Genomic DNA, 26,420 nt, shown 5'->3' with positions numbered 1-26,420 from the left:
TACACAGAGAAACCCTGTCTCAAAAAAACAAACGAAAAGCCAACCAACCAATCAACCAACCAACCAACCAACCAACCAACCAACCAAAAGATACCAGATAAGGACTCCACTTATCTATTTGCCAATTACAGAAATTAAGAAAGTAATTCTTACCCTACATACCATCCTCCTCTCTATTCCTACTCTAAAATTAAGCTATGAGGAGCAGGACACAGTGATATCTGGAAGGCCAGGGCAGAAGTACTGAGTGTAAAAGCTCTAAGAGGCCAGCCTGGGCAACCTAGCAAGCCCTCCATCTTTATTCCAATGACCAACTGAGGGCAAGCTCTGAGTGTGGTAGAACCCCAGCACTCATTTGTCACCTTAAATACTGCTAACAGAGCAAGGGAATAAGGCTTCAGGAGATACAGAAATAGCACTTCAATTTCTGACACGGGGTCTTGTTATGTAGCCCAGGCTGACCTTAGCCTTGTGTCTACCTCCAGGATGCTGGTATTACCGGCTCATGACACCACACTGGGCCCATTCTGTTTCTAAGGCATATCCTATCCCTTAATTACTCTCTACTGTTTCCAGTGGCAGAGGTAATGCCTGTTCAAAGTGTCGTGTTTATGCAACTAAAACAGCTATTCACTCATAGTACAGATTTGATTGATTGATTGACTGACTGAGACTGTCTTGTTACATAGCTCTGTTTAGTATGGAATGTGAAATCCCTGTCTCAGCCTTAGGAATGCTAGGGTGACAGGCACAAACCACCAGGACCAATAGAGACAATGGCTTCCTAAGCAACTCCTCTCACTTGTTCTTAGACGGGTGGTTTTAGTCAAGTGGACAGACATAAACGGGCAATCTAAATGTCTGGTTCCATTGTCGTCTTTGGGAGACAATGCTCCTTAGGGCCACTGTAGCAGAGTGACATACGCCAAGCAGCTCTAAGAGGTAACCACACCCCTGGGAAAAGGACAGGGGTACCCTAAAGTAACCGCAAGTGAAGGCAAGAGTTTTGTTTCTGAATAATATGAGTTTTACAAACTCATTACTACTCTAATCTAAACTACAGTGCTAGCAGAAGAAATACTTGACTGGAAATCCAAGAAATGGGGTATAGTTGAAACATCTTCACTAATCAGCTGTGGCATTCAGGCAAGTAATGTTATCTGTCTTCAATTGCTTCACCTCTCTAAAACCAGATTATTGGCTTTTGGAGTCTGTATTAGTCTCTTTTCTACTGCTATGATAAAGCACTAACCATAACTAAGTTGTGGGGGAAAGGGTTTATTTGACTTGGGTATCCTGGGTCTCAGGCCATTGAGAGAAGCTAAGGCAAGATCTCAAGGCAGGAGCCTGGAGGCAGGAGTTGAAACAGAGAGCAGTGAGGAACACGGCTTACTGACTTGCTCCCTGTGGCCTGTTAAGTGAGACAGCAGTGGTGAGACTCTGCATGAAGACACACCACTGAAACAAACAGATCAAAGGATGTTACATTTCATTTAACTCAAAAGTCAACTTACTGGGCTAGGGTTGCATGTAGCTCGGCTGGTAGAATGCCTGCCTTGCATACATGAAGCCCATGTCTCCTGCACGGTACCCAGCAGGTGTGTTGGCCCACGCCTGTAAGCTCAGCATTCCAGAAGTCAAAGCGGGAGGATGGAGGCCGAAGGCCTACAAACAAGACCCCGTCTCATAAACAAGACTGCACAAAGCTAAAAAGCAACCTGACACTGCAAAGCAACTAAACCAGACAGTGTTACTAAAATCCTTTTATTTCCAGAACACAGGTCATGCCGGAAACTAGCATGGATGTGAGAGTTCTGCGCCGGCCAGGAAGCCAGGCCAGGGCGACTCAGCAGGGGGCAGGGGTCTTTCTCTGGAGGCACAGCCATTTGGTGGGCACTTCACAGGAGGCTCTCGGCACCAGGTCTTCATCATAGGGAATGTGCCAGGTGTCCCCAGTCGTCTGCACCACAGTGTCATAGCTGAGAATATGCTGACGGATCAGAGAGAGCCAATGTGAGAACAGCAGAGGGTCACCAACCCCACCCCATGCTTTCCGTTTCTTTGGAAGAGGATTGTGTTTTATTTGACACTGGATTTTCTTCCTTCCTTCCCTTGTATATCCGTGTGAGTGGTGTACGAATGCTTATGTTCTGACGCGCATGCCTGTGTACACGCAGAAGCCAGAGGTAGACGGTGTGCTCTTTCCTACCAATTTCCACATTAATTATTCCTGTGAATCAGACTGGACCTGGAGCTTCTGTCTTTCTTGCTTGCTGGCAGCTAGCAAACCCCACTCATCTTCTGTCTCGACCCCAGTGCTGAGACCATAGGCATGCACAAGGCCATGCTGGGCTTGTTATGTGGGCGCAGGGATCTGAACTCAGCGAGCGCTAACCACTGAGGCATCCCCCCACCCCCACAACCAGAAACAAAATAAAAATGTAAAGGGGGTTTCATTTTAAGGTTAAGGGCTCTCTATACGAGTGTCACATTTATAAGTTATAGGATTGCTTCATTGTTTATAGGTTTTATAAGTAGAAGAGAGAAAATTAAATATAGAAAGTAGAAAAATGGGCTGGAGAGATGGCTCGGCGGTTAAGAGCACCCGACTGCTCTTCCAGAGGTCCTGAGTTCAATTCCCAGCAACCACATGGTGGCTCACAACCATCTGTAAAGAGATCTGATGCCCTCTTCTGGTGTGTCTGAAGACAGCAACAGTGTACTTATATATAATAAACGAATAAATCTTTAAAAAAAAAAAGTAGAAAAATAGCCCCCTCAAAAGATTATCTGGAAGTGAATTGCAGATGAGTACTTCTAAAAAAAAAATAGCATTTATTGTGTAAATCTAAGATCGATACTATTACTACCATTTCCCCAGCACCCACACAGAAATCAGACAGGCATGGTGGCATAATACCCAGTAATCCCAGCATAGGAGACTGGGATAGGAGGGTTTGGAGGCTAGCTTGGGCTATATAGAGAGTTTCAGGATAGACAGAGTCCATGGTGAAAGCTTGTCTGATTAAAATACACGTATAAATGCATTTATTAAGATATATATGTATGAATATAAACATTAGAATAATCAATTACCAAGCCTCATCTAACTTCTACTGCTTGTATTTTCTCCATTACTGTATATATGCATACATATATTTTAGAGTTTGCTTGTTAAACAGGAAGTAGCATAGGATTATTCCTTTGTGAGAGGTTGGGCTATCTGTCACTCCTTTTGAATCCAGAGCCTCCTTTCTCATCTCTATCTTTATTGAACTTCTATTTTTCCTTTTTATTAACATTTCTGAGGAAGCCAGGTCAGTTGTCTTGAATCATTTCCCATCATACAGTCCCAATTTTGCTGGTTTATAATTGCTGTGATATCATGGGGTGGTCTTTCCCATAGATTTGTTCCACGTTTTAGCCTATTCTTAAGATCAATAAACTCATTTATAGTGCTATGTGCAACATATTTTAAAATATGCATGCACTGTGGAATGGTTACTCGAGTTGTTTAATGTAAGTTACCAACTTGTTATTTTTTCACAGTGAGGAAACTTAGAATCTGCTCTCTTAGTCTTCAGCTCCTGGGCTGAAAAGATGACTCAGCGGCACTGCTCCTGCAGAGGACCAGAGAGTGTGGTTGCCAGCATCCACACGGGAAGCTCACAGCTGCCTGTAACTCCACCTCAGGAGTCCTCGTCCCTCTGCCTCCTTGGGCACCGATGTTCACATGTTCACATACCCACACAGACACATACAAGCATATAAGTAAAACTGAAAAAAGAACACTATACGTTAGCGGGGCAGGTCAGAGAGGAGGACTGTAAAGTCTAGATCTGCCCGAGTTTAGTGTCCAGGACTACCCTGTCCCCAGAGAAAAGTGGAAACTGGGGTAAGGCTGTAGCTCAGTCAGAGGACTTGCCTAGCATGTGCAAGGCTGTGAGTTCAATCTCAATCTCTTCACCACGCACGCGCACGCGTCCACACACACACACACACACACACACACACACACACACACACACACATGCACACAATTAAAAACACAAATGTAATTTAAATTAAAAATTGGAAAAGATGCTTAAAAGGAAAAGTAGACAGGATAAGAAATTCCAAGCTATGGGGCTGGAGAGATGGCTCAGCGGCTAGGAGCACTGATTGTTCTTCCAGAGGTCCTGAGTTCAATTCCCAGCAACCACATGGTGGCTCACAACCATCTGTAATAGGATCTGGTGACCTTTTCTGGTGTGTATGAAGACAACTACAGTGTACTCATATAAATAAAAATTAAAAAAAAAAAAAAAGAAATTCCAAGCTATTTCAGGGAACAGGTAGATGGGAATGTGTGAGTGTCTGGAGTGGGTGAAGGTGAGGTTTCAGGCACAGTCACGACACCCCACATGTTTCAATATCTCAGTCAATTTGCGGTTGGCCTATGAATCCTTTTGCCCTGACAGATGCTGTTTCTAGGAACTGGCTAACTACCAAACTCCAAACTAAAACACAACAAAGTAGTTTGAACTTTCATGACATTTTAAGACCGTACCACAGTCCCTTCTTTAGACATGTCTGTCAGCATGCCTTAGAGACAGACTCCATACCTGGAAAGTTAGTTTTGATTTCAGAAACCCTTTCGTGATTGCCAGCTGATGGCCCTGCTGCCACTTAAAGAACAGGCGCTGAGCCTGGACATCAGGCAGGCAGGCCTTGTGGTCCCGCAACAGGTCTTTGGTGATAAACTTGCAGTGACTGCCCGAGTTCAGTGTGGCATACAGGAGGAAAGGATCGTCCTCCGAGCTGCAGCAGAGATAAGGGAGAACAGTCAGACACTCAGGGGACAGAGGAGGCTCTCCGCCGTCCTTACTTATATTCTCACCTTCCTTGGAGGCGCCTCTGATTTCTTGACAGAGGATCTGAATGACCCTTATAAAGCACTTGGGAGTACTTAGTTGGTGACACACTCTAAAATGCAGCAAAAAACTGTGGGTACATAAAACTTTCAGGCCAGCCTGGGCTGGAGCTGTGATCTTCTCAAACAAATCAAAACAAAAAATCCCAAAAGACAAAACAAAAAACAAACAAACAAAAAAACCAAAAACAAAGAACCTAAAAGTCCCCAGGAGTTTTCTATGAAGAAGAGAGTGGAATGTTAGAGCAGGCTGCATTTCCAGTGGGATTATGGGGATTCACCACCCTGCTCTGGTTTTTTGTTTAAAGTTTGCTTGGCACATTAGTAGGGAATGCAAGTTAACCTTAAAATATAAATATCTAAATCTGAAGCACAGGAGACCAGTGGATCAGTCTTTACATAAGTGCAGGCCCCAAAACGGGGCAAGACCAACTCCCAGGAGACTCCTAGGTTACAGCCATGATCTATCCAGGTCCTTTCTATAAGACAAAGAACGATGACAGCAATAAACACACAGGCTTTCCTGATCTCGGTGCTGGATTCTGTGTGTTACAGCCATTTACCCTTCACAGCCACCTCAGGAAGACTGTACATGGAGTAATACTGTTGTGGGTGGGCACAGCAGGTCTGCGATCTGACACGAGCCTATACTCCTAACGCTTAGCAACACTGCATGAGAGGATAGGACTTTTGCTCTCCAAGCAGTGGAAATGCCCCCTTTTGGCTTAAAAAATTGGTTTGGTTTGTGATCCGAATGAGGAGTTGGCCTCCTGCCTCATGCGTCAAGAACCATTTTACCTTTAGAAGAATAACTTCTTTGTGTGATTCAGAAAAGCTTGAAGTTCTCACTTCTGAACTAATGATCATTAAGCTTAGAGCTAAGGCACACCCTGCAAAGTGATAGCTAGGTATTCCTGCAAAGAAGTGTGTGCCAGCCTAGTGTGAAGGCCTATGTGTGCCAGCCAAGTGCGAAGGCCTATGTGTGCCAGCCAAGTGTGAGAGCCTATGTGTGCCAGCCAAGTGTGAAGGCCTGTGTGTGCCAGCCAAGTGTGAAGGCCTGTGTGTGCCAGCCAAGTGTGAAGGCCTGTGTGTGCCAGCCAAGTGTGAGGGCCTATGTGTGCCAGCCAAGTGTGAAGGCCTGTGTGTGCCAGCCAAGTGTGAAGACCTGTGTGTGCCAGCCAAGTGTGAAGGCCTATGTGTGCCAGCCAAGTGTGAGAGCCTATGTGTGCCAGCCAAGTGTGAAGGCCTGTGTGTGCCAGCCAACCTGTGTGTGCCAGCCAAGTGTGAAGACCTGTGTGTGCCAGCCAAGTGTGAAGGCCTATGTGTGCCAGCCAAGTGTGAAGGCCTATGTGTGCCAGCCAAGTGTGAAGACCTGTGTGTGCCAGCCAAGTGTGAAGACCTGTGTGTGTCAGCCAAGTGTGAAGACCTGTGTGTGCCAGCCAAGTGTGAAGGCCTATATGTGTGCCAGCCAAGTGTGAAGACCTGTGTGTGCCAGCCAAGTGTGAAGACCTGTGTGTGCCAGCCAAGTGTGAAGGCCTGTGTGTGCCAGCCAAGTGTGAAGGCCTGTGTGTGCCAGCCAAGTGTGAGGGCCTATGTGTGCCAGCCAGTGTGAGGGCCTATGTGTGCCAGCCAAGTGTGAAGGCCTATGTGTGCCAGCCAAGTGTGAAGGCCTATGTGTGCCAGCCAAGTATCAAGGCTGTGGACACACTGAGGGTCCGCATGTGCCATCCAGGATGTCCCACCTTCCTGCAGAGCTGCTTTCTGCTTATGAACTGCACACTGTCTTACTACTCCTGCTTTCCATGTTCCTTTGGCTTCCTGGGAAGATGTAGCTCAACAGCAATTTTCTATTGGAGTAAATGCAGGCCCCCAGTGAGGTCCTATGCAATATGGCCTTTGATTTCTCTTTGATTTCAAACTTCCCCCCACCTTTGCTTGCTTTCTAGACAGAGTCTCATGTGTCCTAGGATGACCTCTGTATAGTAGAGCATGACCTTGAACTCCTGATCTTTCTGCTTCTACCTCACAGGGCTAAGATTACAGACTGATACCAGCACAGCTAGTTTTACAGGGAGCTGGGGTGGAACTCGAGTTTCCTGCATGCCAGGAGAGCTTTCTCCCAGCTCAACTGCATCCCCAGCCCCAAGGACTACTTTCCTGTTCTGACCCACCCACACTGGCCTTTTCTTCACCAGGGTCCAGCTAATTCCTGGGCTAGGACCTTTGAATCCCTGCTGTTCCAGTATGAGGGAGGAGCACTGTGAGGTAAGGAATACTTCCCACAGCAATGATCACTGGCTACAGGAGGCTGTCTGATGACTTGTCCCATCAGGACTAAAACGGCAGAGCCGTTCTTGTCGTCACTGAGGACAGACACTGACTGTGTTTACATTTGTTGGTGTCAGCTCATTGATCAATGTAGGATCAATGTATCCTGAGTAGCAGTCCCAATCCAGACCCACTTCCCCCTCTTCTCATGGGTGCTGACTTCCTCGAATGCACATCTGTTCGACTGTGGATGTTGGACTTTGTAAACTACCTTCATCTCTTTGCTTTTGTTTTAAACATGGCTGCATCCTCACAGGCATGCATTTCTAAATGACAGAGTAGATAACTCGTGAGCGGATGACCGGAATCCACTCTAACTCACCTGCCCCCTCCATACTTACATGTTATCAGCAAAAAAACAGTGGGCTTGCTTTCGCACCTGCTCCATCTCGTCCTTTCTCCACTGGGAACTGGGCCTCAGCATGTGCTTCCGGCCCAGGACCAGCAGCTGTAGATTCTGCTGGGCCAGTTGAGAAACTACACTCAGGAGCTGAAAAACAGTCAAACAAAGGAAATTCAAATAACTAGGCAGGTTCTTGTAGCCGGAAGAGAGTAGCTTTTAATAACTTTCCATTTTTTGAACCCTGAGGAAAATGAAAAGTTAATGCCTTCTTGGTTGCTGTGTGTTTAACAGCAGCTCTCAAGTAGCACAGGCTGGCTTCCAGCTATGAAGTCACGGGTGGCCTTGAACATCTGGCCCTCACACCGCCATACACTGAGGTCTGGGATTATAACCTCTCATCACCATGGCCAGCCTACAAATTCCTAACCCCTGCCCAGGTCACGCCACAGTGGCTTCGGTTGTGGATTTCACAGACAGACTAATTCAGTTGTTTTTAAACTGAACCCTCTAGAGCTCCCTGAGATAGTGATGGGACACAGAAGTCATTAGTCTAAATTTGAAGCAAAAACTATGTATTTCTTAAACAGTTTTTTGTTGTTTTTTGTTTTGGTTTTCAAGTTAGAACTTCTCTGTGTAGCCCTGACCATCCTAGAACTCACTCTGTAGACCAGACTGGCCTCAAACCCTGCCTCTACCTCCCAAGTGCTGGAACTAAAGACCTATGCCACCACCATCTGGCATTACTTTTAACAACTTGTAAAAGAATTCTTATTATTACTGGTGGGGGATCTGTCACAGCACACTCGTGGAGGCCAGAGGACAGCTTTGTGGGTTAGGCCCTCTCCTTCCACCGGTATGTAGGATTTGGGGCTTGAACTCAGGTTGCCAAGATGGTGCTTAGTCAAGTGCATAACACCTTGTCTATAATCCCACTATTCTAGAGGCTGAGGCAGGAGAATCACTCACCAGTTTGAGGTCAGCCTCAACACAGCAAGATCCTGTCTAAAACAAAACTCCCAAACATGACAGAAGAAGAAAGGCTGGATGAGGCCTTGTCCCCAAACAGCAGCCGAGCTCTCACACTGAAGCGCTGTCCCTGGCTACACGTGTACTGGTGGATCTTTACTGCCGCTACTGTCTACTGGTATAGCTTATGTTTACCCTGGAGTAAACCCTACTTTACTGCAAATACGATTTTACAAAGCAGTTGCTTTATGGCCCCTAACTACCAGTTTGGAATGAGAACAAATGAATATTTGTCTGCTGAATGAGTTAATACACAAGCAAAGAAGGATGCCAGGACCAGAGTGGAGATTCCCACGGAAAGTTTTTAGTTAGTAATATGCAGCTTTTGTAGGGCACCAGGATGACTTAGCGGGCAAAGGTACTTGCTATCAAGTCTGGGGACCCAAGTGCAGCCCCAGATCCCATGTGATGGTGAAGGAGAGGAGCAACCCTACCAAGTTGTCTTCTGACTCCCACAGGTGTGCTGTGGCAAATTCCCCACAGCAATAACCACAATTAATTCTTTTGTTAATGTTCTTTTTCTTTTATTGTATATTTTTTATTTACATTTTAAATGTTAGCCCCTTTCCCAGTTTCCCCTCCAGAAATCCACTATCCCATCCCCCCTCCCCCTGCCTCTATGAGGGTGCTGCCCCCCTCCTCACGCCCTCCCCCCATCCCCACCTTGACATTCCCCCTACACTGGAGCATCAAGCCTTGACAGGACCAAGGTCTCCTCACTGATGCCCGACCAGGCCGGCCTCTGCTACATATGCAGGTGTAGCCATAGGTCCATTCCTGTGTTCTCTTGGGATGGTGGTTTGGTCCCTGGGAGCTCTGAGGGGTCTGGTTGGTTAATATTGTTGTTGTTCTTATGGGGTTGCAAACCCCTTCAGCTACTTCAGTCCTTTCACTAACTCCTCCATTGGGGATCCCGTTCTCAGTTCAATGGTTTGCTGCTACCATTCGTCTCTGTAATTGTCAGGTTCTGGCAGAACCTTTCAAGAGACAGCTGTATCAGGCTCCTATCAGCATGCACTTCTTGGCTTCATCGATATTGTCTAGTTTTGGTGGCTGTATTTGGGATGGATCCCCCAGGTGGGCAGTCTTTGGATGGCCTTTCTTTCAGTCTCTGCTCCACTCTTTGTCTCCATATTTCTCCTCCTGTGAGTATTTTGTTCCCCCTTCTAAGAAGGTCTGAAGCACCCACACTTTGTTCTTATCTTGGGTATTCCAAGCTTTTGGGCTAATATCCCCTTATCAGTGAGGGCATACCATATGTTTTTTTTTTTGTTTTTGTTTTTTTTTTTTTGTAATTGGGTTACCTCACTCAGGATGATATTTTCTAGTTCCATCCATTTGCCTATGAATTTCATGAAGTCATTGTTTTAAATAGCTGAGTAGTACTCCAATGTGTAAATGTACCACATTTTCTGTATCCATTCCTCTGTTGAAGGGCATCTGGGTTCTTTCCAGCTTCTGGCTATTATAAATAAGGCTGCTATGAACATAGTGGAGCATGCGTCTTTGTTATATGTTGGGGCATCTTTTGGGTATATGCCGAGGAGAGGTATAGCTGGGTCCTCAGATAGTACTATGTCCAATTTTCTGAAGAACCTCCAGACTAATTTCCAGAGTGGTTGTACCAGCTTGTAATCCCCAATAATTCTTGTAAATTGCTTAAAAATATAGTTTTTTTTGCTTCAAAATTCTGTGCATGTCCATAGTTATTTCTTAGCTTTCACTTTGTGTAAAGCATATGGGTGTCACTATAGTGTACAAAATTCTAGTGAGAGACTGATTTTTTTTCTTACTTGCCTATCAAGCCTAGGAAAATATAAGATCTGTCTGTACATATATTTGATGGTTAATAAACAAGTTCTGATTAGCTAAAGAATATGCCCAACATCAGGAGCCAGGCATGTCAGTCCATGCCTGCAACTCAGCAGCACTCAGCACTCAGCAGACGGAGGCCGTTCAAGTCCAGACTGGAATACGTGAGTGTCAGGACAACGCGGGCTATTCAGAAAGACCCCACAGCGCAAGAGCAACAGTAGTAATAATGATAAACCAAAAGTATGATTTAGGAAGTCAACACTTTAAAAGACACTAAAAGCATCTGACTTTCAAAACTCACTTATTGTGTGTGTGCGCGTAAGAATTACCACAAGTTCTTGCAAAAATATTCAGAATGTTAAAGCACATGTTGAAGCCCAGAATGGTGCTGCATACCAATAATCCAGTGTTTCAGAAACCCAGGCAGGAGGTTCTCAAATCCCAGGCCAGCCAGCCTGAGCAACTTAGTGAGAGCCTGTCTAATGTGACACAGGGCCATGTTGGCTTGGTGGGGGAGCACCTGTGGAGCACCAGTTTCTCAGTGGTGGTGGAGCACCAGTTTCTCAGCGGTGGTGGAGCACCAGTTTCTCAGTGGTGGTGGAGCACCAGTTTCTCAGTGGTGGAGCACCAGTTTCTCAGTGGTGGAGCACCAGTTTCTCAGTGGTGGTGGAGCACCAGTTTCTCAGTGGTGGAGCACCAGTTTCTCAGCGGTGGTGGAGCACCAGTTTCTCAGCGGTGGTGGAGCACCAGTTTCTCAGCGGTGGTAGAGCACCAGTTTCTCAGCTGTGGAGCACCAGTTTCTCAGCTGTGGAGCACCAGTTTCTCAGTGGTGGAGCACCAGTTTTCTTGAAGGAAGAGCACCTGTGGAGCACCACGAGCTCTGTGGTTCAATCACTGGTACTACAATCAAACAACACAACCCCACTGTTTCTAGTTTTTCAGGAAGACACGGTCTAAAGAAAAGCACAACTAAGTCTTCACAGCCATACCCTGACTCAGAGAAACTGCCCCAAGTTCACTAAATTAGAGCTTAATTAGGAAGGAGAGAAAACCCATAGCTTCAGTTATTGTGGGGCACCATCTTGTGCTTGAGAGGTCTCTAAATGACAATGAGAGGAGAAGACAGTTTTTGTCTGTTTATTTTTATATTTTAAAGATGACTGGGTAAAATAAAGGTAACCTGAGAACTGTCTGGCTATGAAAATCCCTCGTGCAAACGGCAAGCTGGACTTAAATGGCTGGTTCAAAGTCCTGGGCATACCCAGAATAGCAAAGAAGAAGTTAATGTAATTCTATGTTCAATCAAAAATAAAACTGGGCTGAGTGTGATGGTGCATGCCTGTAATCCAAGTACTCAAGAAGCTGAGGCATGAGTGCTGCTAGTTTTGGGCCAGCCTGGGCTACACAGACAGATCCTGTCTTAAAACCTAAACAAACCAAATCAACTTTGGACTGGAGTTGTAGCCATGTATAGTAATTAATTACTATTCATAACTGAATAGAGCTGTATATAGTATTATCTACAGGCTGTATTGTAATAGTGGGGGGGGCAAAGAAAAAAAAAACCTCAACCAACTGGGAGGAAGGACATGGTACACACACACACACACACACACAGTCACACAAAAGTAGACATGGGACCATTTGGAGAGGAAGGGAAGCAGGGGAGGAGATGTGCAAAAGGAGGTGACCTGGGAGATGATATGAACAAAGTACAATGACCTGTGTGTATAGAAGTGTCATAAACAAACTATTAATTTGTATTCTTACTCAAATGAATAAATTAAGAAAAAAAGGGCTGGAGAGGTTATATGGTGAGGCAGCTAAGAACACTTGTTGCTTTTCCTGAGGACCTGAATTGGGTTCCCAACACCCATGACCGGTGGGTCCCATCAACTGTCATTCCAGATCTAGGGGATCCGGTGCCTCCGGGTACCTGCACTCACATGAGCACTGCACAGAGAAGCGACAGAAAGCGCAGCTGAGTCTCCAGATGAGTTACCCAGACAAGGAACGGGGTTTTCACAGACAAGGCACAGCATGTTCGAAACATCGTCAGCATGTTGAGTTCTACAGTGTGAGCAGTGAGATTAGCTCAGGCAGAGGTTCAGGAGGGTGACATGGAGAATGCTAGGAGGGGAGACAGATGCACAGGTCTCAATCAGAGGGGTCTGTTCTTGCCTGAGAGCAGTGGTGGAGATGAATGGATTTAAAACAGCAATCACTGTAGATGGCAAAATTCTGGACTGTGCTACAGGGCCCGAGTGCGTGCCTTCAGGGAGGGAGAGTCCAAGTATTAGTGACGTAGAGGCACTATGTAAGGACCAAGATGTGATCTGCAAATGCACATAACCAATTTCATGGCTCCATAGCACACAGTACTGAGTATAGCTGCTTCTCTAGACTCGATATAAGATCCGGATAGCCTCTATTTTCAGCACAGCACATGCAGATTTATTAGCTCTGTTTTGCTAAACAGTCAGTTCTGCTCTTCTTTCAGACCAAGTGGTGTGGCCTCTTCAAAACCCAACCCCCACCCTCACACAGATCACCCACATGCTCTTCACTCCCTCTCACTCTCTCTCTCTCTCTCTCTCTCTCTCACACACACACACACACACACACACACACACACCCTGCACACACTCGCACGCACACAACCCCCAACTTCCAACTGCTATCAAGGCAAAGGAGACTTGAGAACATTTGATCAGAAAACGTCAGTGGCGAGGACAGAAGCTGAAGAAAGCAGACATAGAGAAGAAATTCTTGTTAGAAGAAGCTCCTGAGAAAGAACCTAAAGATTGGGAGAGAACATCTGTTGCACTAACATGGAGGGAGTAGGATTGACTGAACCCAGCAAAGAGAATACACTTCGTGTGGTGGTGTATGTGCAGAAAATGGTGCTTCCTCCTGATAGCTCTTTTCTGTGGCCTGAGCCTAGGAACTTCTGCATGACTGCAGATATGCAGGGATCAGGACAAGGTAAAACCCAGATGTGGTTGGAGGCTGGCAATGCCTATAGCCAGCAGGCATCCTCCCGGTGTAAGAACAGGGGCACTGGGACGGTGAGGTTCTGGCTCCACACTAACATCTGGTGAAACGGTGCCCTCAGTGGAATTACAATCGCTTGCCCATGACCACTCTTCCCATTTAATGTGAGCAACTGAGTTCTAAATTGATATCAGCACAGGATGGATGCTTTGGGGTCCTGGCCCCAGGAATTCCAAATTCCCTTTTTATTTGTTTGTTGAGATAGCTTTACATGTAAAATGAATAAAGAGTCTTCCACTTACACCTCCCCTCCCTCTCCATTAACTTTGTGCTCTTTATCACGTCTGTTAACAAAAATGTAAAGTAACATTATTTGCATACGATTTCTTCATATGTAAAGATGAAATCTTTCATAATTTCTTTACTACCTCTTATAACCGTTTATGAGGGAAGTCAATAGTGTTTTCTCGTTTAAGAATGAGGAAGTAAAGAGAAATTTGGGACTTATTCAGGGTGCTTCTGTGCAGCAAGGCAGAGGAAAGGTCTTCTGTATTATTTGTTTGTTTATTCATTATTTTTCTGCATGCATGTGTCTGCATGAGTTTATGTGTACCATGGCCATGCAGGAGCTTACAGAGGCCGGAAGAGGTGTTGGATCCCCTGGAACTGGAGTTAAAGATAGTTATGGGCTGCCACATGGGTACTGGAAACCCAACCCCAGGTCCTTTGCACGAGCAGCAAGTGCTCTTAGCTGCTGAGCCATCTCTCCAGACCTAAAGGGAGGAGCTTCCTGGGTCTCAGGACAAGCTCTCTGTGTCAGTGCCACCTCATTCCTGTGGCTTCATAAAGCACCTGCTGTATATTTGATGACATGGTACAAGGAGGCCAGGGCTGTACAACGTTGTTTTAAGAGCTCTCTGCTTCATGAATTGGTGAGGGAGAGGGCTGCCAGGAAGGCTGCGCTTCACGTCAGCTTTAGTCAGGAGGGACACCCAAGCCTACCCACCGTGTTAGGGTCTGTTGTTCCTCAGCTAATGCGTTCAGTAGCATTCCCTAGGGTGTCTGGTATTGTCATAACCTGTGTGAAACGAAGGGATGTAAATTGCTCTTTAAGAATCACGGGAAGTGGGGCTGGAGAGATGGCTCAGCGGTTAAGAGCACTGACTGCTCTACCAGAGGTCCTGAGTTCAATTTCCAGCAACCACACGGTGGCTCGCAACCATCTGTAATGGGATCCAATGGTCTCTTCTGGTGTGTCTGAAGACAGCTACAATGTGTTCATATAAATAAAATAAAATAAAAATAACTTATTTTTTAAAAAAAGAATTATGGGAAGCTTAGATTCCTGAACTTGGTTTTTCTCTTTCTTTACAGAACCTGGGGTGAAAGGGAAGCTCAGTTAAGTGGAATCTGTTGTCACCCAAAATGGCCTGCAGCTGTTATTACTGCAAATTGAAACTGAGTGTTGGGAGAGCAAGGCGTCATTTATTGTTGTCTTTCCTTTTTTTGAGATCATTCCTAAGTTTTTAAAGGTCTTTTTCCTCAGATATAACCATGAGAATGTGGACACCAAGGAGGATGTAGTCTGTGACCTGCCTCCTCTTTACCCTGTGGTTCAGAGCTTGCACTCTAAAAGTTAAAATGGAACCCAGTGTTAAGGAGAGTTTAAAGCACCACAGACAACAGAGGTTCTTAAAGTAACCACAAATGGCCTACAGATACTTCCAACATAAAGATAATACCAGTTACCCGGTTGTCTGGGAGACTAAAGCCAGGAAATGCTTCATTCACCATTTTTTATGAGACAGCGTCACCGACACAGCCTCATGTGGCTGAAGGTACCGGGCAAGGGCAAGTTCCCACTCAAACCAGGGCAGGTCTCAGGATAGTCCAAGGACTTAGGTCAGAGGAGAACAAAAGTAAACACATCCTTTCATGTACAGCTGTTCATTTTGATAACAGTTTCTCACAGAGAGCGTGAAGCCATTTCAGAGACAAAGGAAAATGAAGAACGCTGGGGGCAGTACAAGGTCACAAGCCCGCTTGGAATTGGTGCGCTCTATGGTGCTTACTGCAGAGAAGACAGGGGAAGTTGCAACTCACACTAGTTCATGGTGTTTGCTACTTGTTTCTGTGATACTGTTTCCCTCTGTAGATTACCAACTTCCATTGCCTTGTCTGGATTCTTTTTGTTTTACTATGGAGCTAAGGCTGAGAATGCTTGAGACAACACTGGACTCTGTATTTCTCAAGTGACGGCCATCTTAAACACTTTTCTGTGTACTGATGAAAAATACCACCATGGAAAGGGTGTAGGAAACCTTTTAAAATTGTGGCTTGTAACTTCTGGGTTCAAATATTCATTCATGTTTTTATTTGCCTGCTGTTCAGTTGATGCTCTGTCAACCTTAGTTTTACACCTGACAGGAGGTACTCGCAAGACAGGAGTATGATGGTGGTGTGTGCGTGCGCATGTGTACGCGCGTGTACATGTGCACATGTGAGTGTTTTGCTTGCATGTTTATCTATGCACCACTTCTGTGTGCCTGGTGCTCACTAAGGCCAGAAGAAGGAGTCAGATTCCCTGCAATTACAGTTAGTTGTGAGAAATCATGTGGGTGCTTGGAATAGAACTTGTATCTTCTGGAAGAGCAGTGCTCCTAATGGCTGAGCCATCTCTCCAGCCCTATTATGTTTGTTTGTTTGTTTGTTTAAAGGAGATTAATAACAGTTTTGTTGGGTTGGGGAAGTGGCTCAGCAGTTATGAGCACTGACTTCTCATCTAGCGTCCTGAGTTCAATTCCCAGCAACTACGTGGTGGCTCACCACCATCTGTAATAAGACCCAATGCCCTCTTCTGGTGTGTCTGAAGAGGGTGACAGTGTACTCATTTAAAAAATAGTTTTGTCCAAACTTTTCAAACTTTATATGCCATGGTAGAGAGAGATTAGCACCTGATGACGATGGGGGTGTTGGAAGATGAGAAGCAGAACCTGGGGCGAGGAGGAAGATGGGAGCCTTCAGTGGCTAATGCGCATTCTACAAGCACAAGCTCGTATGTTGGCTGGGGCAGTTTCAGAGGGGGAGAGGTTGAGGCGGAAGAGGCAGAGTCCTACCTCCATCTTTATGTGCAAACTTATATTTACTCAGAGACCAGCTCTGAGAAGGTCTTTAAATGCCTTGGGAAAATGTACATACACTGTGTCATATTACCTCATTCTGATGTCATAATGATCCCACTGCTTTAAGACTCATCCTACATCCTGTGTTTGTCAGTCTTTGGTATTTTAGGGAGATTTCAATGACCTCATCTTGTCCTCAGTTAATGAAACAATTCTATTGAGGAAGAGAAATGCCATTCCTGCCTTGGGCATATCCTGCCCAGTGTGGGATGTGTTTCCTGGACACCTCTGTCTGCTCTGGTGCCACTAGCACCCACACGGCAATCTAACCTTTTAGAAAGTGATCAAATTGTGGGTCTGGGTAGATCCCAGCTAGTGGAGCGAGGGCTGTCTTCTGCAGCTAGCAGAGCGAGGGTGTCTAGAAGACAGATTTGGCTCATGACTCACAGAGTGACTTTTCTCTGAGTATTTATACGCATTGTCTTTAGTGTCTCTACAAGGTATTTGTGTCTCCTTTGTTCTTCAAGGCAAGAGAAGGTAGTATTATGAATTAATGAAAGCTAATTTTAAAAATATTGAGCCTACTTATTCTGATGCATTCCAATCTCGCCCTCAAGAGGCTTATAAAATTTTCCACAAGGACTGGAGAAGTGGCTCAGAAGTTAGGAGAACTGACCACTCTTTCAGAGGATCTCGGTTCAATTCCTAGTAGCCACTTGGCAGCTCACAACAGCTATAATTCCAGTTGCGGTACTCTGTGGGCAACAGGCATGCACATGGTACACAGACATACATAACACACATGTGCTTAAAATGAGTCGCCAGATGTAGCGGTGCAGGCCTTTAACCACAGCATTTGGTAGAGGCAGACAGATCTCTGTGAACTAAGGCCAGTTAACTGGTCTACATTGTGAGTTCTGGAACAGCCAGAGCTACACAGTGAGTAGCTCTGACTCAAAATAATGAATGAACAAATGAATAAATAAATAAATAAAAATCCCACAATATTCTACATCCAATCCAAGATATGGAAATACTTTTCCCACTCAGGAAAAGCACACGAACACCCTCAGGTTCATAGGACATGAAATAAAGAGCAAAAGAGAAGGTCCGAAAACCTGTGCAGCCTCCCAGCAGCACCGGCAAAGCTTTGGCCTAGTCACAAAGCCTCCCAGGAGCACACACGCTACTGCTGTGTTCCTAGAACAGTCTTGGTCTGGTCCAATGAATGAAAGACCTGGCCACACAACACTTACTCCAGTTACTGTTCCAACCTAACACCCACAGGAGGGCTAACAGACACGAAAGCAGCTCTTCCATTTGGTCTTTACTCTCTAATAACGGAACAACAGTGCTGGAGACACAAGCTTTGGCGCCAGCTGGCCTGGGTTCAAATTCTGGTTCCATGATGTTCAAACTTCATCAAATGGGGAAGCTTCTTTGTTCTTGTGCCTCTGCCTTATTTTTGGTAAAATGGAAACAATCATTGTTTATCATGAGTACTTCTGTAGATAATGCATATAGATACAAAAACATATGAAAATTATCCAATAAAGGTTAAATGTCATTAATACTGTCCAGCTCAGTGAAGTTAGATAGATCAAACTCCTAATGAAAAGAAAAAATGGAACTAAAAAAAAAAGAGTAAAACAAAGAAATGCAACTCAACGCCACGGCCTGTGTGGCCGAGTCCCTCTTCAAGCCTCTACTCAGATGCATCTGGGATCCTGACTGTGAACACAGAACAAGTCACTGTGGAACACAGCTGGTGAGTTACTGATGAATAAAGATGCTCAAAACCAGTCAGGTGGAGGCAGTGGAAGAGGGATGACCCTCAGTGCGTCAGCAGTGGACACACACACACACACACACACACACACACACACACACACACACACGAAGCCACTTAATAGCTATTACATTAAGTATGTGCTGGTATACTTTCATTTTATTTCGTGGTATTTTGCCTGCATGTACATACGTGTACCATGTGTGTGCAGTGCCCACAGAGGCCAGGAGAAGTTGCTGAATCACTGGGGACAGGAGTTTAAGAACAGTTGTGATGCACCATGTGGATGCTGGGAATTGAACCTGAGTCTTCTGGAAAAGCAGTCAGTGCTCCTAGCAGCTGAGCTCTCTCTCCAGCCCTGAGGTGTGAAAGAATTGTGTCTGTCCTTGGAGGGGAAACTTATTAGGGACAGTGTGCGGCTTACCTAAGGGAGTGCTAGTAGTGCTAAGAACACTGGGCAGAGGGATCCCTACTTACATAGAAATCACAAAGAGGGGTTGGGGATTTGGCTCAGTGGTAGAGCGCTTGCCTAGGGGCGCAAAGGTCCTGGGTTCGGTCCCCAGCCCCGAAAAAAAAAAAAAAAAAAAGAAATCACAAAGAGGCTGCACTTTGCACACTGCTACCAAGCCATCCTAAAAATCTCACTGCTCAACCTTTCTGTGGAGAAGAGTATAATTCTTTGTCAGGTCTAGTTTATTATGTCAAAAGTTTTTGGTGTCAGCCAGTAAGCGACATAAATCAGGACCAGAAGAATGAAAGGTTCTTTCTTATGCCCCCTCTACCTCTAAAGCAGCTATTTTGCCTGGGGTGGGGGTGGAGGTGTTTGTGTGAATCTAGCAATACTGGGTAAGAGGACAAACATACATCTAGTTTTAATCCTGCTTGGAATTCCCTTAAAACTATAATAAAAACTTTCAAAACTGACAAGCCCTCATACTTGGGAGAGAAAGGTAACCTAATTTTGGAAGCTGGAAAACAAGAGGGACAAGGGGAACTAAGTCAGATCTGCACAGAGGTAGCTAAGGGTCAACACAATCTCCCAAGAGCCTCCAGAGTTGGAAGCAGAGAGGTGAGGCTGACTGGGGACACGCGGCTTAACAAAGAACTGGACCACTCAAATTTATACTCCTGCTGAGGCGGGGATGGAGGCCAAGGGCTCATTATTTTGGGGAGGGGGCAGGAATTCCAGAAATGGCATCATCCACAAAATAACCAATAATCAGCTCACTAGACAAAGAGTTTCCAGAATGAAAGTGTCTGTTACCTAGCCAATTCAATGGATGCAGACACACCACACCAGTCACCTCCTTGTAAAGTTTTAAAGTCAAGGAGGCAAAGGAAGGCTCTGAATATCTTCAGAGATAAAGCAGATCTCATATTATAGATCAGAAGTCATAGGTTGAGCCCAGTGACACATCTTAGCTGGTGGGGAGACTGAGGCAGGAGGACTGTAAGATCAAGGTCTGCCTGGGTTACAGAGTGAGTCCCAGGTCAGTCTGGGTAAGACCCTGTTCCAAATGGAAAGTAAGATAAAGGCTGGGCTTGGGGAGTGAGGACTGCAGAGACGCTCCAGTGATTAACGGCAGAGGTCCCTGCAGAGGACCTGAGTTTGGTTCTCAATACCACATCAGGTGGTTTACAGTGGCCTGTAAGGCCAGCTCCAGAGACACCCAACTCCTCAGGCTTCTACGAGCACCTGGCATTCATGTGCTCAAACCCACACATAATTACCCACATATAATTAAATAATTAAATCCTTAACAATGAAGGGGGTGCTGGGGATTTAGCTCACTAGTAAGAGCATTGCTTAACATGTAGAAGGCATTGGGTTCAATCTCCAGCACTGAAACAACTTCCCAAAGCAGACTAACAACAAACAAAAACCCCAGACCAAAACCTAAACCAATAACAGCAATAAGAAACAACAAGAGATCTAGAAGTGAGAAGCGGAATTCTGGAAGGGCTGGTGCGATGGCTCAGTGGGTAGAGGTCTCTGCTGAGCAGGTCCTATCCTGGATCTCAGCAGAGAATTGAGCACTGCTGTGCTGCATTCCACACGTGCCAGGGCACGGTCCTGTCTATTTTCAAACACGGCTCCCCCAATAATGAGACAGTAACTCTAGAAGCCTGAAGAATGGTCTCCAAAATTCTGGGAATTTACCATTTCTAATTTTTTTCTCTATATATTTCTTATATTTAGGTCTATGCCTATTGCAGGGCATGGTGGCATGTGTTTTTAATCCCAACACTCAGGACGCAGAGGCAGGCAGATCTCTGTGAGCTTGAGGCTTGGTCTATATAAAGTTCCTGGCCATTCAGAGTTACAAAGTGAGACCCTTTGATAGATAGATAGACAGACAGACAGACAGATAGACAATAGACAGACAGACAGGTATTAGGTAGATAGACATCAAAATAAACAAAACATCAAAAATTCATAAGTTCACATGCTTAACCATAGTTCAGGCTCAGTACTGTACCTTGTGTCCTTGAGGCAAATTAATAGCCTAGGTTTCCCCATATGCAAGTGTAGAGTTAAAAAGGGAGCAGAGGGCTGCTGTCTTCAATGCTAAGTTAAATTAAGCTCCTGGAGCTGTGAATTGTTATACTATACTTGAAGAATGTAATGTCCCCTACAGGGTTAACACATTTCAGTCTTTAATAGGGAAGTCCCTTTATGTTTCCCAGAGAAAAGATTTGCCAAACACTAAATTCATATAAATATAGCTTAATACAACAATGCAGTCTTGAACAGTCTTTAGAAATCCCCAAACCTGTTCATCTTCCTCACTTCTGCTTTTCTCAGCAGAAATAGGACCCAGGCACGGGAAGCGACAGGAAGCAACAATGAGGATGTGATTTAAGGGAGGGAGGACGCTGGCAGGAGGAATCAGGATATACACGAGGCAAGTATGTTCACCATGCTTCTTGGATCAAGGCAGAAGCATGTTGGGATGAGTGGGTTCTCACTAAAGGAGATGCCTGGAGAGTTAGTGTTTCTCTACATATGATCATTGAATCCCCACAGACATCCTATGAATTGGCATGTCGCCTCCTCAGACCGCCTTTTTATATGGCGAAACTAAGGCTCAGCAAAGTCAGATGACCAGATCAAATCTCAGACCAGTGAACAGCAGGAGTGGGCCTCGAACCTACAAAACTCTAACCCTCAAACCCATTCTTTGGATCAGTAACAGCCTTGGGCTGGGAAGACAGCTTAGGAGGTAAAGGCACAGTCTAGTCTGATGATCTAAGTTCAATGCCCAGCAGACCACCACAGTGGAAGGAGAGAACCCACACCAGTAAGTTGTCCTTAGACCTCCACATGTGAGCCAAGGCCTGTGTGTATCCACGCCCATCCACAGCAGAATGATAAATGATAATAACAGTAATAGTAGTAATACTAATAACAATGATGTAAGCAGCATGGTGGTGCACACCTTTAATGCTAGCACCGGGGCAGCAAGGGAAGGTGCTCTGTAATCAGTGTTAGGAAATCTTCACTGTCTCGACTACCTCTTTGTCACCTCAGCAGACTTTCTAATGTCATGAGTCTCACCTGCCTCCTTCTATAAACCTTGCACGGTTACTCTTTCATGACTCCTGTTCTGGAGAAGCCTAAAAAGGAGGAAGTCAGTGACAGTGAGGCTGGAATGGGGCTTTCACACCTCACGTGATTAGCAGACGGCCGACAGTGATCCAAACTTAGATGAACTCCTTTACTGGACTGTCAGGATGAGACTGGCAACACAGCTAAGTTCTAAAGTCCAACTAGTAGGTGAGGTTTGTTGCTGTGGGTTTGGTCTAATGTTGGACTATTACGTTAGTCTGGGTCCCCAAAATTGCATAAATCCACATATCCCCATGTAAGACACTCAGGGTCCCTGCCCCAGTTGGTTTTGATTGGTAAATAAAGTTGCCAGAGGTCAATGGCTGGTCAGGGAGACAGAGGAGGGACTTTAGGACTTCCCCAAGAGCAAGAGAGAGAGAGAGAGAGAGAGAGAGAGAGAGAGAGAGAGAGAGAGAGATTGGCCATGCCATGCTGGGAATTGGGTGAATGCAGCCAGAGAGGGCTGCGTGACCGGGCCTAGAGCAGCAAAGATGGAATATAGATTTTAGTCAGTCAGGAATATCAGAGGCGGGGGGGCTAGCCATGTGGAGGTCAGGAAGTGGGCCAGCCATTGAGCTGTTTTAGCCATATCAAAATATAAAGTGTGTGTGTGTGTGTGTGTGTGTGTGTGTGTGTGTGTGTGTGTGTGTGTGTGACTGCTAGGATCAACTGAGTAGCTTAATTTGGTTCTGCTATAGTCTGTAAGCCTAGCAACTGGGGAGGCTGAAGCAGGTTCAAGGCTGCCTGGGCAGTAGAGTAATTCCAAGAACAGCTATGGCAAATTAGAGAGAACTGTTCAATAGAGGCTTGGGGATATTGTTTAATGGTGGAGACTTGCCTCGCTTGAGTGAGGCTCTAGTTCAATGCTCACTGCTGGGGGAGGGGAGGGGAGACTAGGGAAGAGCAAGGAAAAGGCAAAGCTATCTCACAGAAGTAAGTTGTTGACGGAGTTGAACAGGTAACGTCATACATCACTTTAGTACGGATCTAGGAAACAAAGTATTTGGAAAAATTGTTTCCAAAGCAGATTTGAATCCAAGTATCCTTGGGCCTAATTGCTAATGAATGTGAAATGCGCATCTAGGGAGTTTGTGGCTAGAAAATATTCCACAGTTACACAACTCTAAACCTTTCCATCTGATTTTAACTGCAACGACATGCAAGCGAACATCTCGACTTTTCCAACCGTGTACGCACGGAGAGCTGCCATCCTTCAATACTTGTTGTGTTCTAATAATGAGTAGCAAACCAACGTCAGAGCGCTCTTAGATGACCTCAGTTACTTTCTAAGCTGTGTGAGCAAGTACTGCTGGCAGGTGCCTTAGCCACCAGGGAGACCTGACCTTCAAAGAACTCAAGAGAGCTGAGCGGCCATCGGTGGGAGCAGACGCCAAAGGTCTACTTTTCACATTCCTTTCCCTAACAAAGAAATGAAATGCGATGTACGAAGTACAGAGAGGCGGGCTTCTTTTTCTTCTTTTGTAGAGGTGTGGGAACATTTGAGACAGGGTCAGGAGGCTGGCCTCAAACTCTAAGTATCTAGGGGTGACCTTTGATCCCAATGTCTGCTGCATCGACTTCCCAAGGGTGAGACACATGTGCATCTGGTGTCAGGCTGTCTTTCCTGCCGTGCCCACTGCTCTCTTTGTACAATACTGACGAACCTTGTTTCTCTTTAAATTGTGTGTGTGTGTGTGCGCGCGCAATCCCCCTCCCCCCGCACACACTTGCACTTTGCCACAGTGTGCCTTTGGAGGTCAGAGGACAATTTATGGAAGGAAGTGAGTTCTCGAGTTCTCTCTTTCCACTATGTAGGTCCTAGGAATCAAACTCACGTCAATAGGCTGAGAGGCAAGTGCCTTTCCCTGCTGAGCATCTTGTAGGTCCTGAACTTGGTTGCTTTCTGAAAATAAGATGCAAGGTATAACTTCTTATTTGCTGGCTACAAATCAAGATGAGGAACTATTGCATAATCAGGGAGAAAAACATGTTGTGATCATTGTGAAGAAAAAAAAGGTGCACGGTGCCTAAGGAATGACAGGACACAGGAAAAAACCTTAGGCCTGGTGGGGATAAGTTATAATTGAGGGTTTTTTTAAATAAATTTTTTTTAAAAGATTTACCTATATGACTACATTGTTGCTGTCTTCAGACACACCAGAAGAGGGCATCAGATCCCATTACAAGGTTGTGAGCTACCACATGGTTGCTGAGACTTGAACTCAGGACCTCTGGAAGAGCAGCCAGTGCTCTTAACCACTGAGCCATCTCTCCAGCCCTATAAGTGAGTTTTAAGGCAGCTTAGCATAAGTGACCTGAGGAAAGACAAGGGTTGGTTTCTCCACACATTGCAAACTATCCTGTTTTTTGGGGAGGTTTGGGGAATGATTATGGGGTGAGGGTGAAGTTTGAGATATAAGTTGTGGTCTTGTTATGTAGCCCAGGCTGACCTTTAACTCCCCTATGCAGCCAAAAGTAACCTGAACTCCTGATCTTCCTGCCTCTACCTCCCAAGGGCTGTGACCACAGGTCAGTACTACCTGTCTGGCTTTAAAAGGTAAAGGAGCTTGACACCGAGCCTGGGAATGTGGGCTGGAACCCAAGATCCCCTTTTTTCTGTACATGTACTGAAAATAAATACATGTTAAGAAATAACACAGTAAATACATGTTAAGACATTAAATAGTTTATAATCCTCTACCTCTTTACATGATCCTTGAACATATATACTAATAGGATTCCTTGGGACTCCCACATGCTGAGTCTGTATCCCATGGGATTTTTTTTATATATGTTTGCTTTGTCTTGAGATGGCTCTTGCTGTGATCAAGTTTGACCACGACTTTAAAATTCTCTTGCTGCCACCACTCCAGTGGCTGGAATTTCACATAGGAGCCCTGCTCTGCCTCATGTATCTTCCATGACTCCTCCAATGGCATCCTCAAAGCAATTCACTGCAGGAAGGAAATCTAATTTGCTTTAAATTCTGGACAATGCAAATGGACTCACTAAGTCATATTTTTCTTTTTAATCTGTCTTCTTCCAGGATTACCTGGCACACTTCATGTGTAATTTCCCCTACACCTACAAATACAACAAAACCCAACAGATACAAAACCATGTAGCTCTTTGATGTATCAAAAAAATCTGCAGTTGGCGTCCCTGGGAGGAACCACACCCACTCTCAGCCATGGGGTGTTTATAAGGACATACGAGTTGAGAGGCATGAAAATAAAAGTGGAAAGTTCCCTGTAACTAAAACAAAATATACCACACACTCAAATGACGCTTGGTGATATGTTTTGTCAGGTGTATCTTTAGGTTTGTACTTGCCTATCCAACCTGCGATGAGAGAGGCTGCTATATATTCTCCTCAGCTGTGGTTCTAGGACGTCCACGGAAGTAAAATGGCATTTTTGTATGAGTGACAAACTTATAGGATCTCTAGATACCCTGCTCCTTCCCTCAGAGGCAAATGACATTCTCCATTTCTCGGGTAGCCTTCCGGCAGGGAGCATACGAGCATGTGCATGAATGTGCGTGTGGGGGAGGGGCACGAGTACGTGCTCGCTTTCCCCAAACAGTAGCATTTTTGTGTGCCTCTTCTATATCGACTCTCGGGCACCCGTCCCATTCTGTCATGGTTATAAAATGTTTCTTCTTATAGATCTTCCTTGACTAGACTTTCCAGCTTTCTTGAGAAAGTGGAAGAGTTCGAGTAAGCAGATTTGTACTTATTCTACAGCAATCTATTCCTATTCTTACTGTACCTCCAATGTTGTGTGACGGGAATCCCCTGTAATGACTGGCATCTGACAAGTATTCAATATTTACTGAGTGAACCCTACAGCAAAATCCAAGTTGTTTAGAGAGAACAGAACAGATTAGCAGTTAGGCACAGAGGCTGAGACAGGAAGATTACCCAGGAATTTGAGGCCACCCTGGCTACATAGTGGATTCTGGGATAGCCTGGGCATTAATATGAGACCCTTTCTCAGAGAACTATAACAGGGCCAATGTGATGGTTCAGCAGTTAAAGGTGTTTGCTGCCAAAGCCTGATGATCTGGGTTTGAGACCCAGGACTCATGTGGTGGAAAGACAAAAGTAGTTTCCATGAGTTGACCTCTAAGTATATACATGTTGTGGTATGCCCCACCCCCATAAATAAATAAATGAAATAATAATAAAAAAATCCACAACAAACCAAACAAGCTGCTTATACTCCTGAGTGAGCCCCTTGCCTGTATGTCAACGTTTACCTGATTGGATCCAGAACTACAGGCCTGTAAAGAAGAGTCTGAGACATATGACATTGATTACCCTATCCACATCACAATTAGTGATGTCCTCAGACAGTCCATCTTCTTGAAAAAAAATGCAGAGACAACTTTACATAGGATTTGTCCCTGGTGTAATCATCTACTTCCAATCCTGTGCCTCAATGAGAAAGTGAGTGTGTAGTGTGAATTCTACTGCTCAT

General features: G+C 45.2%; 1 protein-coding gene across 1 annotated transcript in view; it reads right to left on the bottom strand.

The window, feature by feature from the left end:
* Positions 1-1,828: 1,828 nt before the first annotated feature.
* Positions 1,829-26,420, bottom strand: part of Prorp (protein only RNase P catalytic subunit) — an 84,245-nt gene continuing 59,653 nt past the window's right edge. Inside the window, exons 5-7 of the mRNA XM_032907750.1 lie at positions 7,582-7,730; positions 4,605-4,800; positions 1,829-1,990 (exon numbers count right to left, since the gene is read on the bottom strand). Of these exons, the coding sequence (XP_032763641.1) occupies positions 1,847-1,990; positions 4,605-4,800; positions 7,582-7,730 (489 nt within the window). The 3' untranslated portion in view covers positions 1,829-1,846. The remainder of the gene's footprint in view (positions 1,991-4,604; positions 4,801-7,581; positions 7,731-26,420) is intronic.

The sequence above is a fragment of the Rattus rattus genome, chromosome 7 (genome assembly GCF_011064425.1).
Source record: "Rattus rattus isolate New Zealand chromosome 7, Rrattus_CSIRO_v1, whole genome shotgun sequence".
Taxonomy (NCBI): Eukaryota; Metazoa; Chordata; class Mammalia; order Rodentia; family Muridae; genus Rattus; species Rattus rattus.
This window is presented reverse-complemented; position numbering and strand designations above follow the sequence as displayed.